At 50.2% G+C, this 19,061-nt stretch overlaps 1 protein-coding gene across 1 annotated transcript in view; it reads right to left on the bottom strand.

Annotated features, from left to right (window-relative positions):
* COL15A1 (collagen type XV alpha 1 chain) overlaps positions 1-19,061 on the bottom strand; it is a 109,941-nt gene that overhangs the window by 69,810 nt on the left and 21,070 nt on the right. The window contains exon 3 of the mRNA XM_025919598.2: positions 639-1,186. Coding sequence (XP_025775383.1) covers positions 639-1,186 — 548 coding nt within the window. The remainder of the gene's footprint in view (positions 1-638; positions 1,187-19,061) is intronic.

The raw sequence follows: 19,061 nt of genomic DNA, 5'->3' as shown, positions 1-19,061 counted from the left end.
GCTCAGAGCCTGGAGCCTGCTTCAGCTTCTGTGTCTCCCTCTCTCTCTGCCCCTCCCCTGCTCATGCTGTCTCTCTCTCCCTCTCTCAAAAGTAAAATAAATACACATTTTTTAAAAATGCACAAAGAGCTTCCACTCAGGCTATCCCACTTAAATCTACAACTCCATGGTGTAGGTCTTCTTATCCTAGTGTACAGATAAGAAAACCCAGAGAATCCACACTCTGAAGTCATCAGGCTAAATTGGAAACTTAGCACCAGAATCTAGGTTTGGGATTCCAGGACTAGGACTCTCCACACCACCCACACACGCCTCCTTGAGGCTGTAAGGATAAGACAATAACGAGGGGGCGCCTGGGTGGCTCAGCTGGTTAAGCGTCAGACTCTATCTCCATAGGGGTCATGATCTCACAGTTTCGTGAGTTCCAGCCCCACATCAGGCTCTGCACTTGACAGTGCAGGGTCTGCTTGCGATTCTCTCTCTCCACTCTCTCTGCCCCTCCATTTGCGATCTCTCTTTCTCTCTCTCGAAATAAATAAACATTAACAAATATTTTTAAAAATAATTAACAGGAATAGTTGCTTATGTTTATCGCGTGGTGTCCACTGGCCTCCCTGATCTGCGAGGCTTGGACTCACGGTGAATCTCTCCAGCCCCGTGGCTCCTGCATTGCCCACGAAGATTCCTGCGCTGGGCTCGAAAGCCAAGGCCCGGGAAGACCGCTGGAAGGGGACGTGGCTGTGCTCCTCACAGTCCATGAAGAGGGTCACTTCCTCGCCCTGGACAATCACTGCAAAGCGGTTCCACCTGTGGGTCATCACGGGCACTAGGAAGGCAGCAGCCTCGTGGGACACGTGGGAGCCTGGCTCTGTGTAGTAGAGGATAATCCGCTGGCGGCCATCCTCCACACCTGAGAGCCGCAGGCCCAGGTAGATGACCTTCTGGAAGGCATCCGTGATAGCAAAGAGCACACCGCCTGTGGTGCTGCTGGGCTTCACCGTGACGGTGATGGCAAAGTCCCTGAAGAAGGTGGGAGGGATGAGGGTCCTGGCCGGGCGGCCGACGTTGGCACCAGGCCCGAAGCTGTAGGCTGGGAAGCCACCATAGCCCGTGACAAAGGACACAGATGAGGGCAGGGGGACACCGATGAGCTCCGTGAGGTCCAGGTGGCCCAGAGAAACTGATTCTGCAGGGAAGGAGACAGAGGCCATGCCTTACACATATATTCTACCATGCTTGGAAATGAAATAAAAACTCACAAATGAAATGGGATTCCTCGGAACCCCACAGTAGTGCCTTAATTACTGGCTTTCAAACTTTTTTTGACAATGACCCACAATAAGAAATGCATTTACATTGCAACACAATATTCCCCCTTCAATAGACATATACCTGTAACACTGAAACCAATGTTTCAGAAAATATTATTTTTTTAATTATTTAAATGTTTATTTATTTTTGAGACAGAGAGAGACAGAGCATGAACGGGGGAGGGTCAGAGAGCGAGGGAGACACAGAATCTGAAGCAGGCTCTGGGGTCTGAGCTGTCAGCACAGAGCCCAACACAGGGCTCGAACTCACAGACCGTGAGATCATGACCTGAGCCAAAGTCAGAAGCTCAACTGACTGAGCCACTCAGGCGCCCCAACATTATTTATTTTTAATACCCACCGGGCACTCTGATATTTTCCTCTGTTTCAGAATTCTTCTCTTTTCTTTTCTTTTTTTTTTTTTTAAATTTTTTTTTTCAACGTTTATTTATTTTTGGGACAGAGAGAGACAGAGCATGAACGGGGGAGGGGCAGAGAGAGAGGGAGACACAGAATCGGAAACAGGATCCAGGCTCCGAGCCATCAGCCCAGAGCCTGACGCGGGGCTCGAACTCACAGACCGTGAGATCGTGACCTGGCTGAAGTCGGACGCTTAACCGACTGCGCCACCCAGGCGCCCCCTCTTTTATTTTCTTAAAAGCATGCTGGCAACGACTCACTACATTGATTTCATTAACCACTAAAAGGTCCTGACCTACAGTTTGGAAAACTTTGAAAAATATCTCCTAGAATATTCCTAGAATATATGATGTTCTCCCATCGACTCAAAGACTGTTCCTCATTTCTTTCTATAAAACTGGGTAAGTTTGTTTTGTTTGTTTAGAATGAGGTCTACTGTTGAAGTGTCCCAGGGTGTGGGGGACAAGTAGGGACAAAGCGAAGTGTTCCCAGACCTCAGGGCAATGAAATTCACATCATCATGATCATCATCATCATCATCACCATCATCATCGTGGACATTCCCTGAGCTCTCATTCTGTGCCCGACCCTGCTCTGAACTCTTCACACACATCAGTTCATTTAATCCTCACGACAACTCTGGGAGGGTAGGTGCTGTTAACCTCATTTGACTTCCAAGAGAAGTTAAGAAATTTGCCCAAGGTAAGTTCCCTCAGAGTTCAAAGCCAGAGCAACTGACCCCAGAGTCTGAGCTCTTACTGACACCGCAGGGCTGCACTGTGGTGGCCTGGAAAGGCCCCCAGGCTCAGGAGCCTTGGTGCGCTGGGAGCAGACTCTGGGTTGGCTTGCAGGGATGTGCACCCGGTCCCGAGGGGATACCCACCATGCCAGCAGTGTGACAGGAAGGCAGGTCTCAGGGACTGGTGGACAGGACCCCTGTAGGCAGGACAATGGACATGCAGGACCTTATGGCCTCAGAAGTGAAGCCAGATCCTGAGGATTCAGCCCCATGAGGAGGTCTGGAGTGAGGGAGGGTCAGAGTGGAGCAGGGTCCTTCCCCAGAGACCAAGGGGCAGAGCAGACACCTGGTGACTGCCTGGGCTACGGCCAAAAGCCAGAGGATCCTGAGAGCCTGAGTGACCACAGGGGACTTGGGTTTGTGTCCAGAGAAGACCCAAGCCACTCAAGGGCGCCATGAGTAAAGCCCTGTCTGACGAATCAAGCTTGCCTCTCAGTTTACACCTTGCCCCTGTCTGACTGGACAACTAACCAGCTGTGTGACCTTGGGTGAGTCATTTCACTGCTCCAAGACTGGGTCTCCTTCAACGATATGGGCCCCACGAAAATGATGAAATGACACCATCCACGTAACCCTGGTAAATAGGGTGGCAATGCATTGAACATTCACTATTCTTTCCTTTTATTACATCCACTCAGCAAGCCCGAGTTATTGCCCCCACTGTGCTGACAGGGAGAAAAGAAGGCCAAGATGGGGTGGGGGGGTGGCCTGGACACCCTGTCTCTGTGCCCCTGAACTCCCCATACAGATTATAAAAACAACCGGGTTTTTCATACGGGATTTTACTTAGTCCTCACTGCAGCCCCGGGACTGCCAGTCTCCCACCCTACAGATGAAGAACCCAGGCTTGGGAAGACAGAATGACTCCCTGAGTTACACAGTAAAAGTGGCAGGTGTTTTCAAGCCGTGACTGGTCTGACCTCAGGTTGGTTCACTGCCCAGTCTCATAAGCTGGGCGGGGGTTGGGGGGGGCGGTGCTCCGTCCCAGGGGCCTGGGGGTAGCCCAACCTAATCTGCCTGCCATGCCAATGACCCTTTAGCAGCATGACAGTGCAACTGAAGCTCTGGGTGATCGAGGAAAACCCAAACTTCCCTGGAGGATGGGAGAGAAAGAGATATCCTGACTCCAGTGCCCCACTCCCCAGCACCCCCAGAGAAGGCCACACAAAGTCAGCAGCTAGCCTGCGTGTGTGTGTGCGTGGGTCACAAAATTATTATGGAATAGTTTGGACATACCAAAAAAGTGTAAATAATAATATGAGACACATATTAAATGTTAAAATGGTCAATTTTGTGCCTTTATGTCTTGCCATCATTTTATTTATTATTTATTGATTTGCTGATTTTTCATTTACATTGAAGTTAGCATAGAGTGCAATAATGATTTCAGGAGTAGATTCCAGTGATTCATCCCGTCTGTATAACACCCACTGCTCATCCCCACAAGTGTCTTCCTTAATGCCCCTTTCCCATTTAGCCCACCCCCCCCCCACAGCCCCTCCAGTAACCCTCTGTTTGTTCTCTTAGGTTTTGTCCCCCTCCCTGTTTTTATATGATTTTTGCTTCCCTTCCCTTGTGTTCACCTGTTCTGTGTCTTGAAGTCCTCATATGAGTGAAGTCATATATTTGTATTTCTCTGACTGACTGACTTCGCTTAGCATAATCCCCTTTAGTTCCACCCACATGGTTGCAAATGTCTTGCCATCATTTCGAAAGGGAGTAACTGTATGTGAGGACTGAAGGAAATAGCATGAGGTGCTGGCACATGCTCAACCAATGGTGGGAATTATCATCCTCATAATCGTCATCGTCATCATCATTGACTTTCAGGTTCAGAAAGGAATCTCAAAGGTCCCCCAATATGATCCCTACCTGAGATGTGTGAACCCCACACTGTCCAAGATGGCAGCCATTACAAGTGTGGCTGTTGGGCACCTGAAATACAGGTCATCGCAACTGACCTGTGCCGTCAGTGTAATATACAAACTAGATTTCAAAGACTTAGTTTGGAAAAAAGTCTTAGGAAAAATATCTCATGAATAATGTGTACATTGATTACATGTTGAAATGATAATTAGGGGAAGGACTGGATTGAACAGAATACATTATTAAAACAATTTCTGAGGAATATTATGAGGAACAGGCATGTGTCCATCACTCTGCTTAAGAAAGTACTGATTCAGGGGCACCAGGGTGGTTCAATCGGTTAGGGGGCCGACTTTCGGCTCAGGTCATGATCTCACGGCTCGTGGGTTCGAGCCCCACATCAGGCACTGTGCTGACACCTCAGAGCCCAGAGCCTGCTTTGGGTTCTGTGTCTCCCTCTCTCTCTGCCTCTTGCCCGCTCACATTCTGTCTCTCTCTCTCAAAAATGAATAAACGTTAAAAAAAGGGGGGGGGGAGAAAGTATTGGTTCAGCAGAAGCTCTCACCACTCTCCAATCCTATTCCGCTGGCCATGCCCCAAAGACAGCCTCTCTGAGGGATGTGGTGTGTATACTCCCATGCATGTCTTTGTATGTTTACGATGTGAGCATGCATGTGTCTGTGACAGAATGCAGAACCACTGTGCGCATCTCTAAACCTCATGTCAGTGTTGGTATGCTGCACGTATGCCTTCTGACACTTTTTTCCCCATGAAAAATTGTTATTTTTTTAAATGTTTCATTTATTTATTTTGAGGAGGGGAGGGGGAGAGAGACCGGGGGGGGGGGGGGGGGAGAGAATCCCAAGCAGGCTCCACGCTGTTCCACGCTGTCAACAGAGAGCCCAATGAGGAGCTCAATCTCACAAACCGTTAGATCATGACCTGAGCCAGCATCAAGAGTTGGATGCTTAACCAACTGAACCATCCAGGTGCCCCTCAGCATTGTATTTTTAAGACTGATCTGTGTTGATGCAGGAGGCTCTGGATCTCATATTTTCACAACAGCACTCTATGGTATAAACAAGCCATACAGAGTGGCTCACTTTTCTGCTGATGGAAAGGGAGATTTTCATCACTCTTCAAAACACTTACTGCTATGTACTTCCTTCCACACATCTCCTCGTGCTCACCTGTGCAGGCAATTCCACCCGAATCATTCGGTGACATGGGGATGTACACCTGCATCTTCACTGAATGCTGCTAAAATGTCCTCTGAAGTTCTCTGAAGTGCTACTTTTTAAAATTAGGACGTAAGTGACACATATAACACTGTGTAAGCTTAAGATATATAATGTGTTGATTTCATACATTTAAACGTTGCAATATATACATACGTGTATATATAGGTATATCTATTAGCTTTAGCTAAAACCTCCGTTAACATCACATAACTATCGTTGTGTGTGTGGCGAGAACATTTAAGACGCCACTGCGCCGTCTGACATGCCCACCAGCAGCGTATTCTTACCAACATTTAGGGGAGGCAGGGAGATGCGATATGGGAGCAGTCTGTGGGGCTTTTCAGCTATAGCAATAATGTTTACTTCCTAAACTAAGCATTATTCAAAAGAAGTATTCATTGTAGTAATCTTTGTAGACCACGTCTTGGAAAATATTTCACAACATTTTAGTGAAAACAATGACCCGTCCTCAACAAAAGAGCAAATGTGATCATGTTGGTGCCCTGCCGAGAGTCTACTATGGCCACCCAGGGCCCTCAGCGTGAGAATCAGGCTGCTGCCTCCTGGCTCCAGAAGGCTCTGTGGTCTGGATGCAGCCACGCTCCCTACTCCCCAGCATGCCCTGACACAGGCCCTGGAGGGCCCTGCACTGCTGCGGGTCCTCCCCTCCACAGCAAGCACCTCTCCCTCGGCCACCCACACCACCTCACCCCCCTCAGCTCTTCTGCCAGAACTCCTTCTCATCCTGCATGACCCAGCCCTGGCCTCACCTCCCCGGAAATCCCTTGTCTCACCTCCTGCACCCACACCCTCCCCCTCCCCTCTGGAAGTTGCATTAGAAGCCCTCTCAACACACACTGGGGTCCCCCATCATAGTTCTCAACACACTGCATGTCACTGTGGGGTCACTTGTCTCTCCCCATCAGACAGTGAGGACAAGGACCACGCCATCCATCTCTGTGTTCCCAGTATCCAGCCTAATTCTGATGAGTGAATGAATGAATGAATGAATGAACAAATAAATGACTGCATGACTAAAATCAAACTCCTCATTTAAAAAAGGTGAAACTGGGGTTAAAAGAGGGAACAGATTGTTGGCTACGAACTCAGATCTGATCCTCAATCCAAGGCTTTTCCTCTCCAGTTTGCAACTTGCATTAAAACAGGAATTAATTTTAAGTAGGAGAAACCCCAGAAGGCGTAAATGAAAAGGCTGATAAATCTGGTTAAATTTAACTGCACAGAAATTCTTAAAGTTCTGCACAGGGGAAAAAAAAAATCCCACAATGTCAAATAAAATCTCAAACTGGACAAAAATATTTGCCACATATGCCACAGACAACAAACTAGTTACCTAATACACAAAACAGATGAATCCACAGGAGAGCCACAACCAAGTGGAAAGATGGGAAAAGAATAGGAAATTCTTGCCACCGTAAAAAAAAAAAAAAAAAAAAAAAAAAAAAAAGAAGAAAAAAAAGAAAAGAAAAAAGAAAATGGCTCTTCAACCTCTGAGAAGACACTCACGCTCATTCAGAATGAGAGAAATGCAAGTTAAGGCTACACAGAGACACCATTTTCCCTCTCAGACTGGCAAACATCAGAATGTCAGAACACCGAGTGGGCAAGGGTGCAAGGAACGGGCCATCCCCACCTCTCTACCCTCGATGGGCCGTTGGGACCATCAATGCGTATGATGTTTGTGGGAGGCGCTCTGGCAATATTCATCAAAATGAAAAGTAAACATGTACTCCTTGATCCAGAAGTTATACTTCTATGGATTTTTTTTTTTAACGGATGAAGTTCCGTATGTGAAATAGAAAGCATGAACAAGAACGTTCATGGCAGCATTGTTTAAAATGTATCTAACTGTCCATCTTTGGTGGCATCACCAGTTTTGATACGCCATGCAGCCTTTGAAAAGGGTGATTCCTTAGGTACCAATACAAAATAATCCACAAGATGTATTAAGTAAAAACAGACCCCCAAAAAGGGGTGCAGAACAGAATCATTATCAGTTGGAAATGCATACATTAATACATGTTTCCCATACAAATATATATATTTTAAAATATATATTAGAATATCTCTAGAAAGATACAGAAGAAACTAGGACCAGAGACTGTCTCTAGGGAGGGGAGGTGGTGGGTGGGGAATAAGAACACACTTTCTTTTCTCTCGATACTCTTTTGTACTTTTTGAAATTTTATACCATATACATGGTGTGAAAAAGACATTTGCATATTGTAAAGGCATTAACTCCTTCCATCCCCTTTTAGAAACTATAAAACCTTTTCTTCTTGCTTTTCCTCCCTCAGATACAGCCTGTCTTTGTACCGAAAGAAAGGGGGAAGGGAAAGAGTGAAAAGAAAAGACATAGAAATGAAAGCAAACACCCCACTGAGATTTCTTTTCTCCCCTCCACGGTTTAAAGATAAAAACAAAACAAAACCAAATGCACCCTGCTGACAGCCGTGCTTTCTTCTTCCCTGACCCAGTGTAAAGCTCTTCCTCCTGTTCTAATCTCCCCCCTACTGAGAAGAAGAGAAACCCCTTTCTGGTGGGATGGTCCAGGTTTGGACAATGTGTCCTTCCACAGGGAGTAAATGGGCCAGAGCCGCTCTTCCAGTCACTGGCTTGTTTCCAAATGGTGTCCTGAGGGTTTCAGGGACAGGTGGGGGTTCAGGGGACCTGGAGGCAGAGGCAGAGAGGCCAGGAAGCCTGTTTCAACCAGCCCAGCGCGGCCATGGCTGGTACAGCCCAGGCTTCCACGTGGCCACTCTGGAAATTCTTTAGTCCCAAAAGAATCCTGCTTTAAAAAAAAAAAAAAATATCACAAATCCATCCAACCTCCTTGCTTTATAAACAGGAAAATGGATGGTCAGCTAGGGAGCTCCGTGACTATGAGCCACAGCCAGGAAGTAGCAGATGAGCAGCGAGCAAGGATGGACAGAGGGGAGGTGTGATTCTGCCCCACTGCCCCAGCCCCTTCCGGGCCCAGGCGGTTGGTTGGCCAGCTGGAGAGTGGGCAGAGGAAGCCACCTGCAGAGGAGAGTTCCTGGCATTGGACAGAGCTGGGTTCAGATCCAGTCTTTGCCATTTACCAAGTGGGCAGCCTCTGGGTGGATGACTTAGTGGAGATGTGGGGACATTCAGCCATTCTCACACGTGGGGAATCCAAGAAAACGAAGGGTGGGAATTGCAAATGCTCAGTAGCAACCAGGGATTCTATTTGATTTGAAAGGTATAAGCTTAGCCAAAAGCAAAGTGTGCAATGGGAACCCTTCCTAATCGCCCCTGCCCTCCTGCTGCCCAGGTCCCAGCTGCGTGAGGGAAGACAAGTGTGCAGGGGCCTGGCGACAGGCCTTGTTTCCACTGGGTTGGCCACAGAGAGAGCCAGGCTACAATCTACAGGAAGCCCGAGTCAGTCCAGCTCTGCTCTCAGCAACCCCTACCTCCCTCCAAACACAGCGTCCCACAGCATGGCGTGGTGGGGAGCGACCCCTGGCCTAGAATGACCCATGCTCACGGCTGCGCTGGGCCTGCTGGCTCATTTTTCCTTGGCTTGGGCGGGAGGGCCACCTGCTCTGGTGGCCACCAGGGAGGGGAGAGAGAAGCCAGGGAGCCAAGACAAACAGGCCCAGCAACTTGGTCCACAGGCTTGTCCTGGGATGGCTCTGTGCTGGACGGGAAGCAGGGAGGGCGTGGGGATCACAGCTGGTGGGAAGACATCCCGCCATCCTGGGGGCTCAAGTTCAGAGGGGGCAGTGCGAAGGGAGGTGGCGGTGTGGGGGAGGGGGGAGCCGATCCTGGAACTCTCTGGCCTCAGGAGCTTCGGGCCCTTGGTGGGAGGGGGCCACACTTCTCCACAGATAATAACACCTATCTCATAAAACAGCCGTGTCACTTGAGTGAACTAACACACCTAAAATGTTTAGCACCCAGGAAGTGCCAGGTTCAGAGTCCGAGGCCCTGGTTAAGGTCAGTGACATGAGGCTGAGGCTCCACATCTAAGAAGGACCTCACTGCTCCTTCATCTCCTGGAGACCCACACGCTGCCTCATTTCCATGGGGTTAGGTCTATGGGGCCACGAAGCCCTCTGGGCACAGCCCTCTGGGCCCAGGTGGGGGAGGCAGGACTCATAAGTTGAGTGCCAGCTCTGCCACTGACTCCACCTGTGCTCTCCTGGGCAAGCTGTTCTCCCTCCTGACCGCCGTTTTCCCATGTGCACTTCCAGGAGTTAGACGAGATGGGATCTCAGAGCCGGAGCCGTTCTGACGTATCCTAGGTATCTTCACTGCCTTCAAAATACCTCCTGGGGCTGATTCCGGCTTCAGTCTTGATCTCTCCCTTCATCAATGCATAGGGATAGCTTCATCTCCAATGGTGGTTTTTCAACACACTTTTCCAATTCATGAATTGATAACACTTATAAAGCCCCCAATTTCTGCCTGTGTGCCATGGGGGATACGACACTGAATCTAGAGTGCAGGTGCCCAAGAAGCTCATGATCTAGGTGTCTTGGTTAGCAGTCACCTATTCATGCTACTTACAAGCCCAAAGCCTTCAATGGCTCCCCAGTGCCTTCAAGATCAAGTCAAAATTACACTGAAGAGAACCTTGGCTGCATTTCTTCATTGTCTCTTCCCCTCTCTCTGTCTCTGCTTATGCTGTTCCTTCTAGTTCCCATCTTCTCACAGCTGAGTCGTCCAAGCTTGCTCAGCTGCACTCCAAGACACCAAGCCCTACTCTCACCCTATACACAGAGCCACACGCATCAATCCCTCCTCTAAATACTCAAATCAGGGCATACAGCAGGCAGGCAGTGCCGTGGCCTGATGAAAGGGCAAAGACAGATGCACAGGGGCCTCTCTCTCCTCCAGTCTTTGGCTCAGGCTCCTGAGAACAGCTCTGGGCAGCCCCTCCCAAGGGCACAAGGAGGAGGGATCAGAAAGCTTTAGAGATGGACCAGGCAGAGGAAAATCTGAACAGTCACTGCAGGGTGCAACTTTCCTCCCAGGGGTCCAAAGCCGGTTTCCATGGAAACCAGGGCAGATTCCTAGCAATGAAGAAACAAACAGGGCAGGGTTCAGGTTTTCCTTTCACACAGATGACAGCAACCTGGCCAGAGGAGGTGATGAACAGGAACCCTTCCCTCTCCTCCTCACAGCCACAGACTCTAGGGCATCTGGTATTTCTCTTCCACAGTCAAGCCTCAGTTTCTCTTTCTGTGCAATGGGCTGGTTCAGCCCTTCCATCTGTGAGGTGCTGAAGCAGTGCCTAGGACAAGCCTGGGCTTTGGAGCCTTGCCTCCCTGGGGAACTGTATTTGGCTTCGCAAAGCTCCATCTCACAGATGATCATCTGGGACCTGAGCCCAGCGCTCGCGCTTGTTAGCATTTAAGGCCGGAAGGAGCTAAGGAGCGTTCCTCTGGCTCCAGGTCAACAAGGGCTGCAGAGAAGCCAGACCGGGAGGGAGGCTGAGGACACCCCAGGATCCTGCATGGCAGCGGCCCCTGGTGGCCACATGGAGAACGACGCCTCCATGAAACCCAAAGCTTCCCAGGCTACAGCTGTGAGGGACACTGCCTGGGCCTGGGGAAATAGGGAGAACGGGGATCCCAACAACCAGAATCAGAGTCAGAGGTCCGGGAGGGTCCCAAGAGAGCAGGTCTGAGGTCACGCAGGTTGCTGTGGTCAAGCCACACCTAGAAATTAGATGCCTACCTCCTACGCTGCCGGTGGGAAAGCCAAAGGTGTCCCGCCCACACATCTCTCATTTCCACCTATGGCTGTGAAGACCCACAGAACACTTTATTTAGCTTAAATGGGGACTAAAGACTCCTTCAGGCTGGTTGGCGTATTCCACTGGGTGCAGGGGTGCAGAGGATCCTACTCCCTGCCCCCTACAGGGGCTGGAGCCAGTAGGCAACGATATGCAGGTAAAGTGGGGGTGACCACCCTGGGAACCCCAGCAGAGCCTCTCTGGCCTGGGTTTCCCTGCACCCAGGCCCCGGGGAGAGAGGAGTTCTCCAATACCTCCTTTGCTCCAGCAGCATAAACTGGGGAGCCTCAGAAAACCAAGCGTCCCTCCCCTTGCTCCTTCTCAGGCCATCCTGCCAGGGAGGCAGACATTCTTGCATCTTCTTAGGACCGCTCTTTTCCTTCCCTTTGGACATTCCTACAGGGACATGGCCCCTGAGGACTCTGGGTTATCAGATCAGACCTCCTGGCTTGTGGCTTCCCTTCCTCTGACTTCCCCAGAGAGACAGGGAGCTGGGAGTTCAGCAAGCCACAGACTCTATGCAGGAAGAGCACAGCTCACCATCTGGAGAAGCAGTTTCCTCCACTACACGGCCACCAAAAGGCTATGTGCCATGTGCAAGGTCTCCTTGTGCACATCTCCACTAATGGGGAGTTCATCTCTCTCCTGACAACCCTGACCACTGCTGGACAATCTTTAGTCCTCAGAACTTTCTCCTGATGGACCCAGGCATATCTCCCTTAGCTTGCACCCGCCTGGCTGGGCCCTGCTCGGCACTCTGGGACCACACACAAGTCGGCCTTGACTTTTGCATCATGGCCTCAGAAGCATGCGGCGAGGGAAACGGCCGGCCTGGGAGGCAGACTGCCACTAGCTCAATGTATAATCTTGAGCAATCCCTTCTCCTCTCTGAGCCTCAGGCTGATGGTTTCCAGAGGCCCCTGCCAGGTCTGCGAGTCTCCGATTCGGCATCCTTCTTTTCTCCTGCCTGTTTCCCAGTTCCTCTAACCACTCTTAACCGTCCATTCCTCCAGCCCACAGCCTTCAGGCCTGGAAGGAATGACTACAACAGGGAGCAGGACAAAGCCAGTCCTCCCCACAAACTTCCTGGTCTTTGGGCAGCAGAGCCTGGCCAGAGGCATGGAGCACTGTGCCCAGGAAAATGTTACAACTCTGCCTGTGAGGAAGCATCGCCCCACCCAGGCGGGAGCCCACAGAGGCTCCCGGCTCTACCTGACTCCCTTCTCGAAGGAAAAGGGACACAACAGAATTCATGCTGCATGGGATCCTTCTGCACCCAGCAAAGATGCAAAAGCCTCTTAGAAAAACCTACCACCCAATGCATTTCTTAGAAAAAGAACCATTTTCCTGCCAGGGAAAAAAGTCCTGGATCAACTTAGAAAGGAGACCTGGGTTTGGCAACAATCAAAGACCTCATTTTTCTGAATTACAGAGGAGCATTTTTCTACATGTAAACTTAGAACGCCTCCTTCCCTTTTCCGGTTTTCATATATAGCATAGGAATTTTCATGCTCAATGAAGTTACTGTGTGAGCTCTCCTCTCTCTCTCTCTCTCTCTCTCTCTCTCTCTCTCTTTCTCTCTCTCTCTCTGTCTCTGTCTCTCTTGCTTTCTTGTGCTCTCAGGCCTTTGGCCTAAACTGAGAGAGGGATGGTTTTGAAGGTGCCTGGATGTGGGCGGAGACAGGCAAGGTGTGGGCACTGTGGCTTGGCCACCCCACCCACCCGGCAGGAAGGAGAGGCCATTTCCCCACTCAGCACCTGCTTCAGCTTCCAAAGCATCCTCTCACCTGAGCCCCCACCAGAAGGGAGGCGAGGCAGTGATCATTCTCTCATTTCAAAGAGGAGGAAATTAAGCCCCAGAGAGGGGAAGTAACTTACTTGAAGCCCAGGGCGGGACTCAGCACGGAAGACTCAGTACTAGGCTCTGCCCGTTACAACCCATGGCCTCCCGGGTTGCCCTTGGGACCCCTCCAGGTGCACCTGCACACCTCTGTGTCCTCATAGTCCCCACCCATCCCTCCACCCAAACACACCCATCGCTCTGCACTCTGGTGGTGAGTTCCCTTCTCTCTCTGATATGACTACATATGGGCATAGACCATGCGGACCCGTCTCAGCCCCCAGTACCAGAAGAGCCTAGAAAGGATGACCTAGGAATGCAGACAAGAAGGAAGCACAGCAACAGCTAAGATTTACTGTGGGCTTGCTGCGTGGCAGGCACCGTTTAATGACCTTTCCATGAATCATTTCATTTTCCTCCTGATTATGAGATAGATAATATTATTATCCCCATTTTACAGGTTTACAGACTAAGTCTTGGAGAATTAATTACCATTCTAAGGCCATGAGGATAATAAATGATTAAGGTCAGGATTCCAATCAGAATGGGTGGTATACCGTGGCGGGAAGGTTCCAGCCCTGGCCACACATCACAGTCACTCAGGGAGCTTTAAAAAAGACATAGGTCTGCCCCTCCAGCCTGGCCCTGTGGGCTCAGTGTCTTCTAGGGTCTGGCCTGGGTAAGTCTGATGCCCTCTCCCAGTTGGCAGCCACAGGTAAGGGTACCCCCCCCCCACCCCCACCCACCCCACCTCCAGGCTTTGCTAGCAGACAGACCTGGGCTGGAGTCCTGAGTTTGCCACTACCCTGTGTGTGACCCTGTGGAAGCCACTTCACTCCTCTGGGCTGTATGTGGGGCAGGAACAGAGGCTGGCTCAGAGTCATCGTGAGGATGGACAACACAGTGAGGGCTGCGCCTAGCAGGGGGCTGGTGCGTCTAGAACTCAGCACCCACTGGCTGACTCTGGGCCCCGTGCTTCCATGCCCTCGCCACACAGCCTCCAACTGTTAACCATTACAGAATTAATAATATAATTGGATAAGTAGGCCCAGCAACTAAGGAACTAAAGAGTTTAGCCTGGAGAGAGTACAGTATGACTCGCTCATTCTGAGACCCAGGTCTGCTCACTACCACCTCCTAGACACACATACACACACACACACACACACACACACACACACACACACACACACATGCACGTGTATGCTACCCACTCAGACTAGGCAGAAATTGGCTCCAGTGCAAGAGTAATATGCGAGCCTCAGGAAGCATGCAGTGAGCCCTGCTGTCTTATTGCAGTGAGGGTCTTGTCTTCAGACCCCTCCTTCACCCCTTTTCCAAACTTGTTCCAGAAAACTGGGTATGGAGCCATTCCAGGGCCCACGTGCACCAGGTGGCACATGAAGGCCAGCAGGTGTGGGCAGGAGTGAGCATCTGGGAAGAGTTTTCTAGTCAACTCTTCTCGATTTATGGACCTTCCTTTTCCATTTGGGGAACAAAGACTCTTTGAGTGTGATGAGGGCCTTGAATCCTGAGGATGACATCAACTGAAATGAGTCATCACTCCCAGCAGGCAGCTCTGGAGGACTCCACTCAGGGCACCACAAGGAAAACTCATGGAAAATGGGCATGGAGGGGAAGGGGCCTGTCGGGGGCACAGGAGGGATGCCGGATGGGAACGTGCATTGGCCTGCTGGAAGTGGGCGCCCGGCAACCCGCAGCTCCTGAAAACTGCCAGGCTCAGCACTAGAAGGGGACAAAGAGCCAACAGCTGGAGGCCAAGCAGGGTCAGTGTGGACATCTGGACCAGAAGGTTTCAAACTTCATTCCCCAGAACCAGGGGTGGGGCTCAGGGGAGGGGGGGTGCACCGCAGGAGAGGGGAGATGGAGAAGGCCTGACTGTTGGGCTCCTAACACACACAAGTATACAGCCACACGGACACACATAAACACAAAGCACACACTCACCTGTTTACAACACACCCACAAGCATACTCACACACACTACTGCATCTATTCATACACACACGTTCACATGCACACATACGCACCCTCTGACACCTCCACCCACACTCATCCCTCAGACACACTCATGCAGTCACATACACACTCATGTACTCACACACACACACACATTCGTTCATGACACTCTCCCACACATTGACACACATTCGCACAAACTCACCTACCCTCATATGCACACTTGCACCAAAGCAACTCAGACTTCCTTTGTTGAACATATCCGGTTCCAGTCACAGCCTCATTTGAAGAAGGTTCTGTAGCTAAAAACCAACCAACCAACCAACCAACCAACCAACAAACCAACCCACTAACCAACCAACCAACCAACCAACCAACAAAAAACCACCATCAAAACCCTTTCACATCACTGACATTCACGTTGAAGCATTGCAAGGGAAGACATGGGCCTAGGGCCCCACAGAGAGTCTGAAGCCCACTCTTCCTTCCCCCGCTACCTCTTTAAAGGTTTGGAGATGTTTGACTACACTTCCTACACACAGCGTTTAGGTTTCTCTAATGTGGGTACATTTTCCATATTTTCCCCCTCATCAGTAAAAAGCCTTCTCAGAATATCCGATTTGGGTCATGTCTTCACAAAGCACTGAAACCAACTGACTCATTTTCTTAGAAGCAATGCTAGAAACGGTTGCTCCATGAACAGCTGGCTTGCATACACGGCCAGATACACGGCACACAGCCTGGCACAGGCAGGTGCCCAATAAATGTCAGTTTCACGAACATACGAGTGCACGCATAGCAGGGGCTCATGTGTATTGAGCCCTGACTGTGTCCTGGGCACAAGGGCTTTACCATCATGGTGGTTCTCAGCTCTGGCTGCACAGAAGAATCACTGGAAGACTGCCAAAAATACTACTCCCCACGCCTCACTCCCAGATATTTCAATTCAGTTGGGCCATGGCCGGGGCTGGTGAAGCTGCACAAGCTCCCCAGCTGGTACTCATCCACAGCCCCTGAGTTCTTCACAACAACCTCACTCTTCTTGTGCCCAATCTACAGGTGTGGGGACAGAGGCAGAGAGAAGTTAAATAACTTGCCCAAGGGCACACAGCTATCAGGTCCCAGAACTGGTGGCTTTAAACCTTCATCTGTCTGGTGTGAGGAGTTGAGGGTTCATCTGCTCCTTTCCAGGAATGTCACTTCAATCTGAGTCTGATCCACTCCAGGAGCACACCCTGACCTCTTAGCCTTCAGTGGCCTCGGGCCCATCTGCTTCTCTATCCCCATCGCCCTGATGGCCCCTCCCCATGGCTCTTAGCATCAACACAGCATCTCCTACCAGCTACCAGAAACAGGGCTCTGTGCCAGCCAGAGACAGTCTCTCTTGGGCTTCCTCTTCTGAGCAGATCTGGGAGGGCCAGAGACTCCAGGCCTGCTGGCCCCTGGGAAGCCACAGCTCTCATCTTGGCTGACCGGACATATTTTCAGTGCTAGAAGGATCTCCAAGCATAATGGTGCTGGGGAGAAAGACAGCTTTGGCTTCAAATCCCAGCTCTGCATTTAAAAGCTGTGCAACTCTGGACAAAATGCTTCCCCTCTCTGAGCCTCAGATTCTAAATGTGTAGCACAGGAATAATGCCACCTGCTGTAAGAAAGAGTTTTGAGAATGCCCTGGGATAATAGATATAAAATCCTGAGCTGAGGGCCTAGCAAAAGCAGACATTTAATAAAGCACATTGGGTTATGGCCATTGCCCTCATTATCAATGACAGAAACTTTCTTTTCTCTCCCCTGAACTATTGTAATTGCCATGAAAAGTAGCTTGGAGCAACTTTCCCTCTGGGTCTCTGTTTTCTCAGAGGTGAGATAAGGTGATACAGCTTCCTTCACTAGGTTACAGTGAGGGCCCCATGTGGCTCTGAATGGGAAAATGCTTTGTCCAGTGCAGCCAACTCAGGTGTAAGGAGCAGTTAATATGGACAGAGGCCTCTGAACAGGTGTCTGGGAGCTGAGATTGCTATTTTTCTCAGATTAATGAAATCTGAACACACGGAGACCCTGTAATATGACCAATGTCACTCCATAAGCAGAACTCCTGCTCCAGCCTGGGAATGGTTTGCGTAACATGGGGCCAGCAGAGAGGAGCTAGAACCTGGAAATCGGCTTAGCACCCCACCCAATTCCTCCCACCCCAGGGCAGGAAGCTGGAGTCAGGCCTAACTGCAGCTGCTGGAAGAATCAACAACTAAGCAATAATAATAATATAATAATCATAATCATAATAGCCATGTTCACAGTAGTAGGTGGAATGATGGCTCTCAAAAAGGATATGTCCACATCCTAGTCCCCAGAATCTGTAAATGTAACCTTATTGGGATGAAGGGTCTTTTGCAGATATATTTAATTTTTTTAACATTTATTTATTATTGAAAAACAGAGAAAGACAGAGCATGAGGATGGGAGGGGCAGAGAGAAGGGGAGACACAGAATCCAAAGCAGGCTCCAGGTTCTGAGCTGTCAGCACAGAGTCCGACGCGGGGCTCCAACTCACAGACCGTGAGATCATGACCTGAGCTGAAGGTGGATGCTTAACCGACTGAGCCACCCAGGCGCTCCCAGATATATTTAAATTAAGGAACTTGAAATGAAGAGATCTGCCTAGATTACCCACGTGTGCCTTAAATCCAATGACAAGTATTTTTATGAGAGACACATAGGGGAGATTTTTTTTTTTCTCTTTTTTTTTTTTTTTAATTTTTTTTTTTTTCAACGTTTATTTATTTTTGGGACAGAGGGAGACAGAGCATGAACGGGCGAGGGGCAGAGAGAGAGGGAGACACAGAATCGGAAACAGGCTCCAGGCTCTGAGCCATCAGCCCAGAGCCCGACGCGGGGCTCGAACTCACGGAGCGCGAGATCGTGACCTGGCTGAAGTCGGACGCTTAACCGACTGCGCCACCCAGGCGCCCCGGGGGGAGATTTGACAGACAAAACGTAGGAGACAGTGTGACCACGGAGGCAGACAATGGAGTGAGGCAACCAGGAGTCAAGGAACACCAGCAGCCACCAGAAGCTGGAAGAGGCAAAGAAGCATCCTTCCCTAGAGCCTCCAGAGTGGGTACGGCCCTGCCCACACCTTGACTTTGGACTTCTTGCCTCCAGAACTTTACAAGAATAAACTGTTGTGGTTTTCAGCCACCCAATTTGCGGTAATTTGTGACAGCATCCAAGGACACAGATATATTCACCGCACGCTCACTGTATGCCAAGTGGGACCTGGATTGGGCCATGTCATGCTTACAGCAACCTAGTAAGGCAGGGGTCACCTTATCTGTATTTTACAGATGAGGAGACTGAGGTGCAGAGGCATTGGTTCACACAGCTGGGAAGTGACAGAGGTAAGATCTGGACCCAAATAGTCTGGGTTCAAGCCCCACAGCCCATGTGCTTAACCACAACACTGGTGGTTCTCAAAGTGTGGCTCCTGGACCAGCAGCAGCAGCATCACCCGGGAACCCAGAGCTACAAATTCTCAGGCTCTACTCCAGGCCTCCTGAATCAGAAACTGCAGCGAGGGCCAGCATCTGTGTTTGGACTAGGCCTCCAGGTGATGATCACCCTCAGGTTGGTGACACCTATTGTTCGCAGTGCTGGTGGAGGCTGAGGTTGTGGCCTAAGGCTGGAACAGAGGCAGGTGGTGGAGAACCATGGAGCAGGAGATCTGAGCAGTCAGCAGCAGAAAAGTCTGCTTCAGGGTCAGGACACAGGCACAGAGTTGGGCAGGACTCCAGCTGCATTCACCAGGGGACAGACTCAGGCA

Source organism: Puma concolor, chromosome D4, assembly GCF_028749965.1.
Source record: "Puma concolor isolate L17-30 chromosome D4, mPumCon1.1.hap2, whole genome shotgun sequence".
In the NCBI taxonomy this organism is placed as follows: Eukaryota; Metazoa; Chordata; class Mammalia; order Carnivora; family Felidae; genus Puma; species Puma concolor.
Note: the sequence above shows the minus strand (reverse complement) of the source record. Positions and strands in the feature narration are given on the sequence as shown.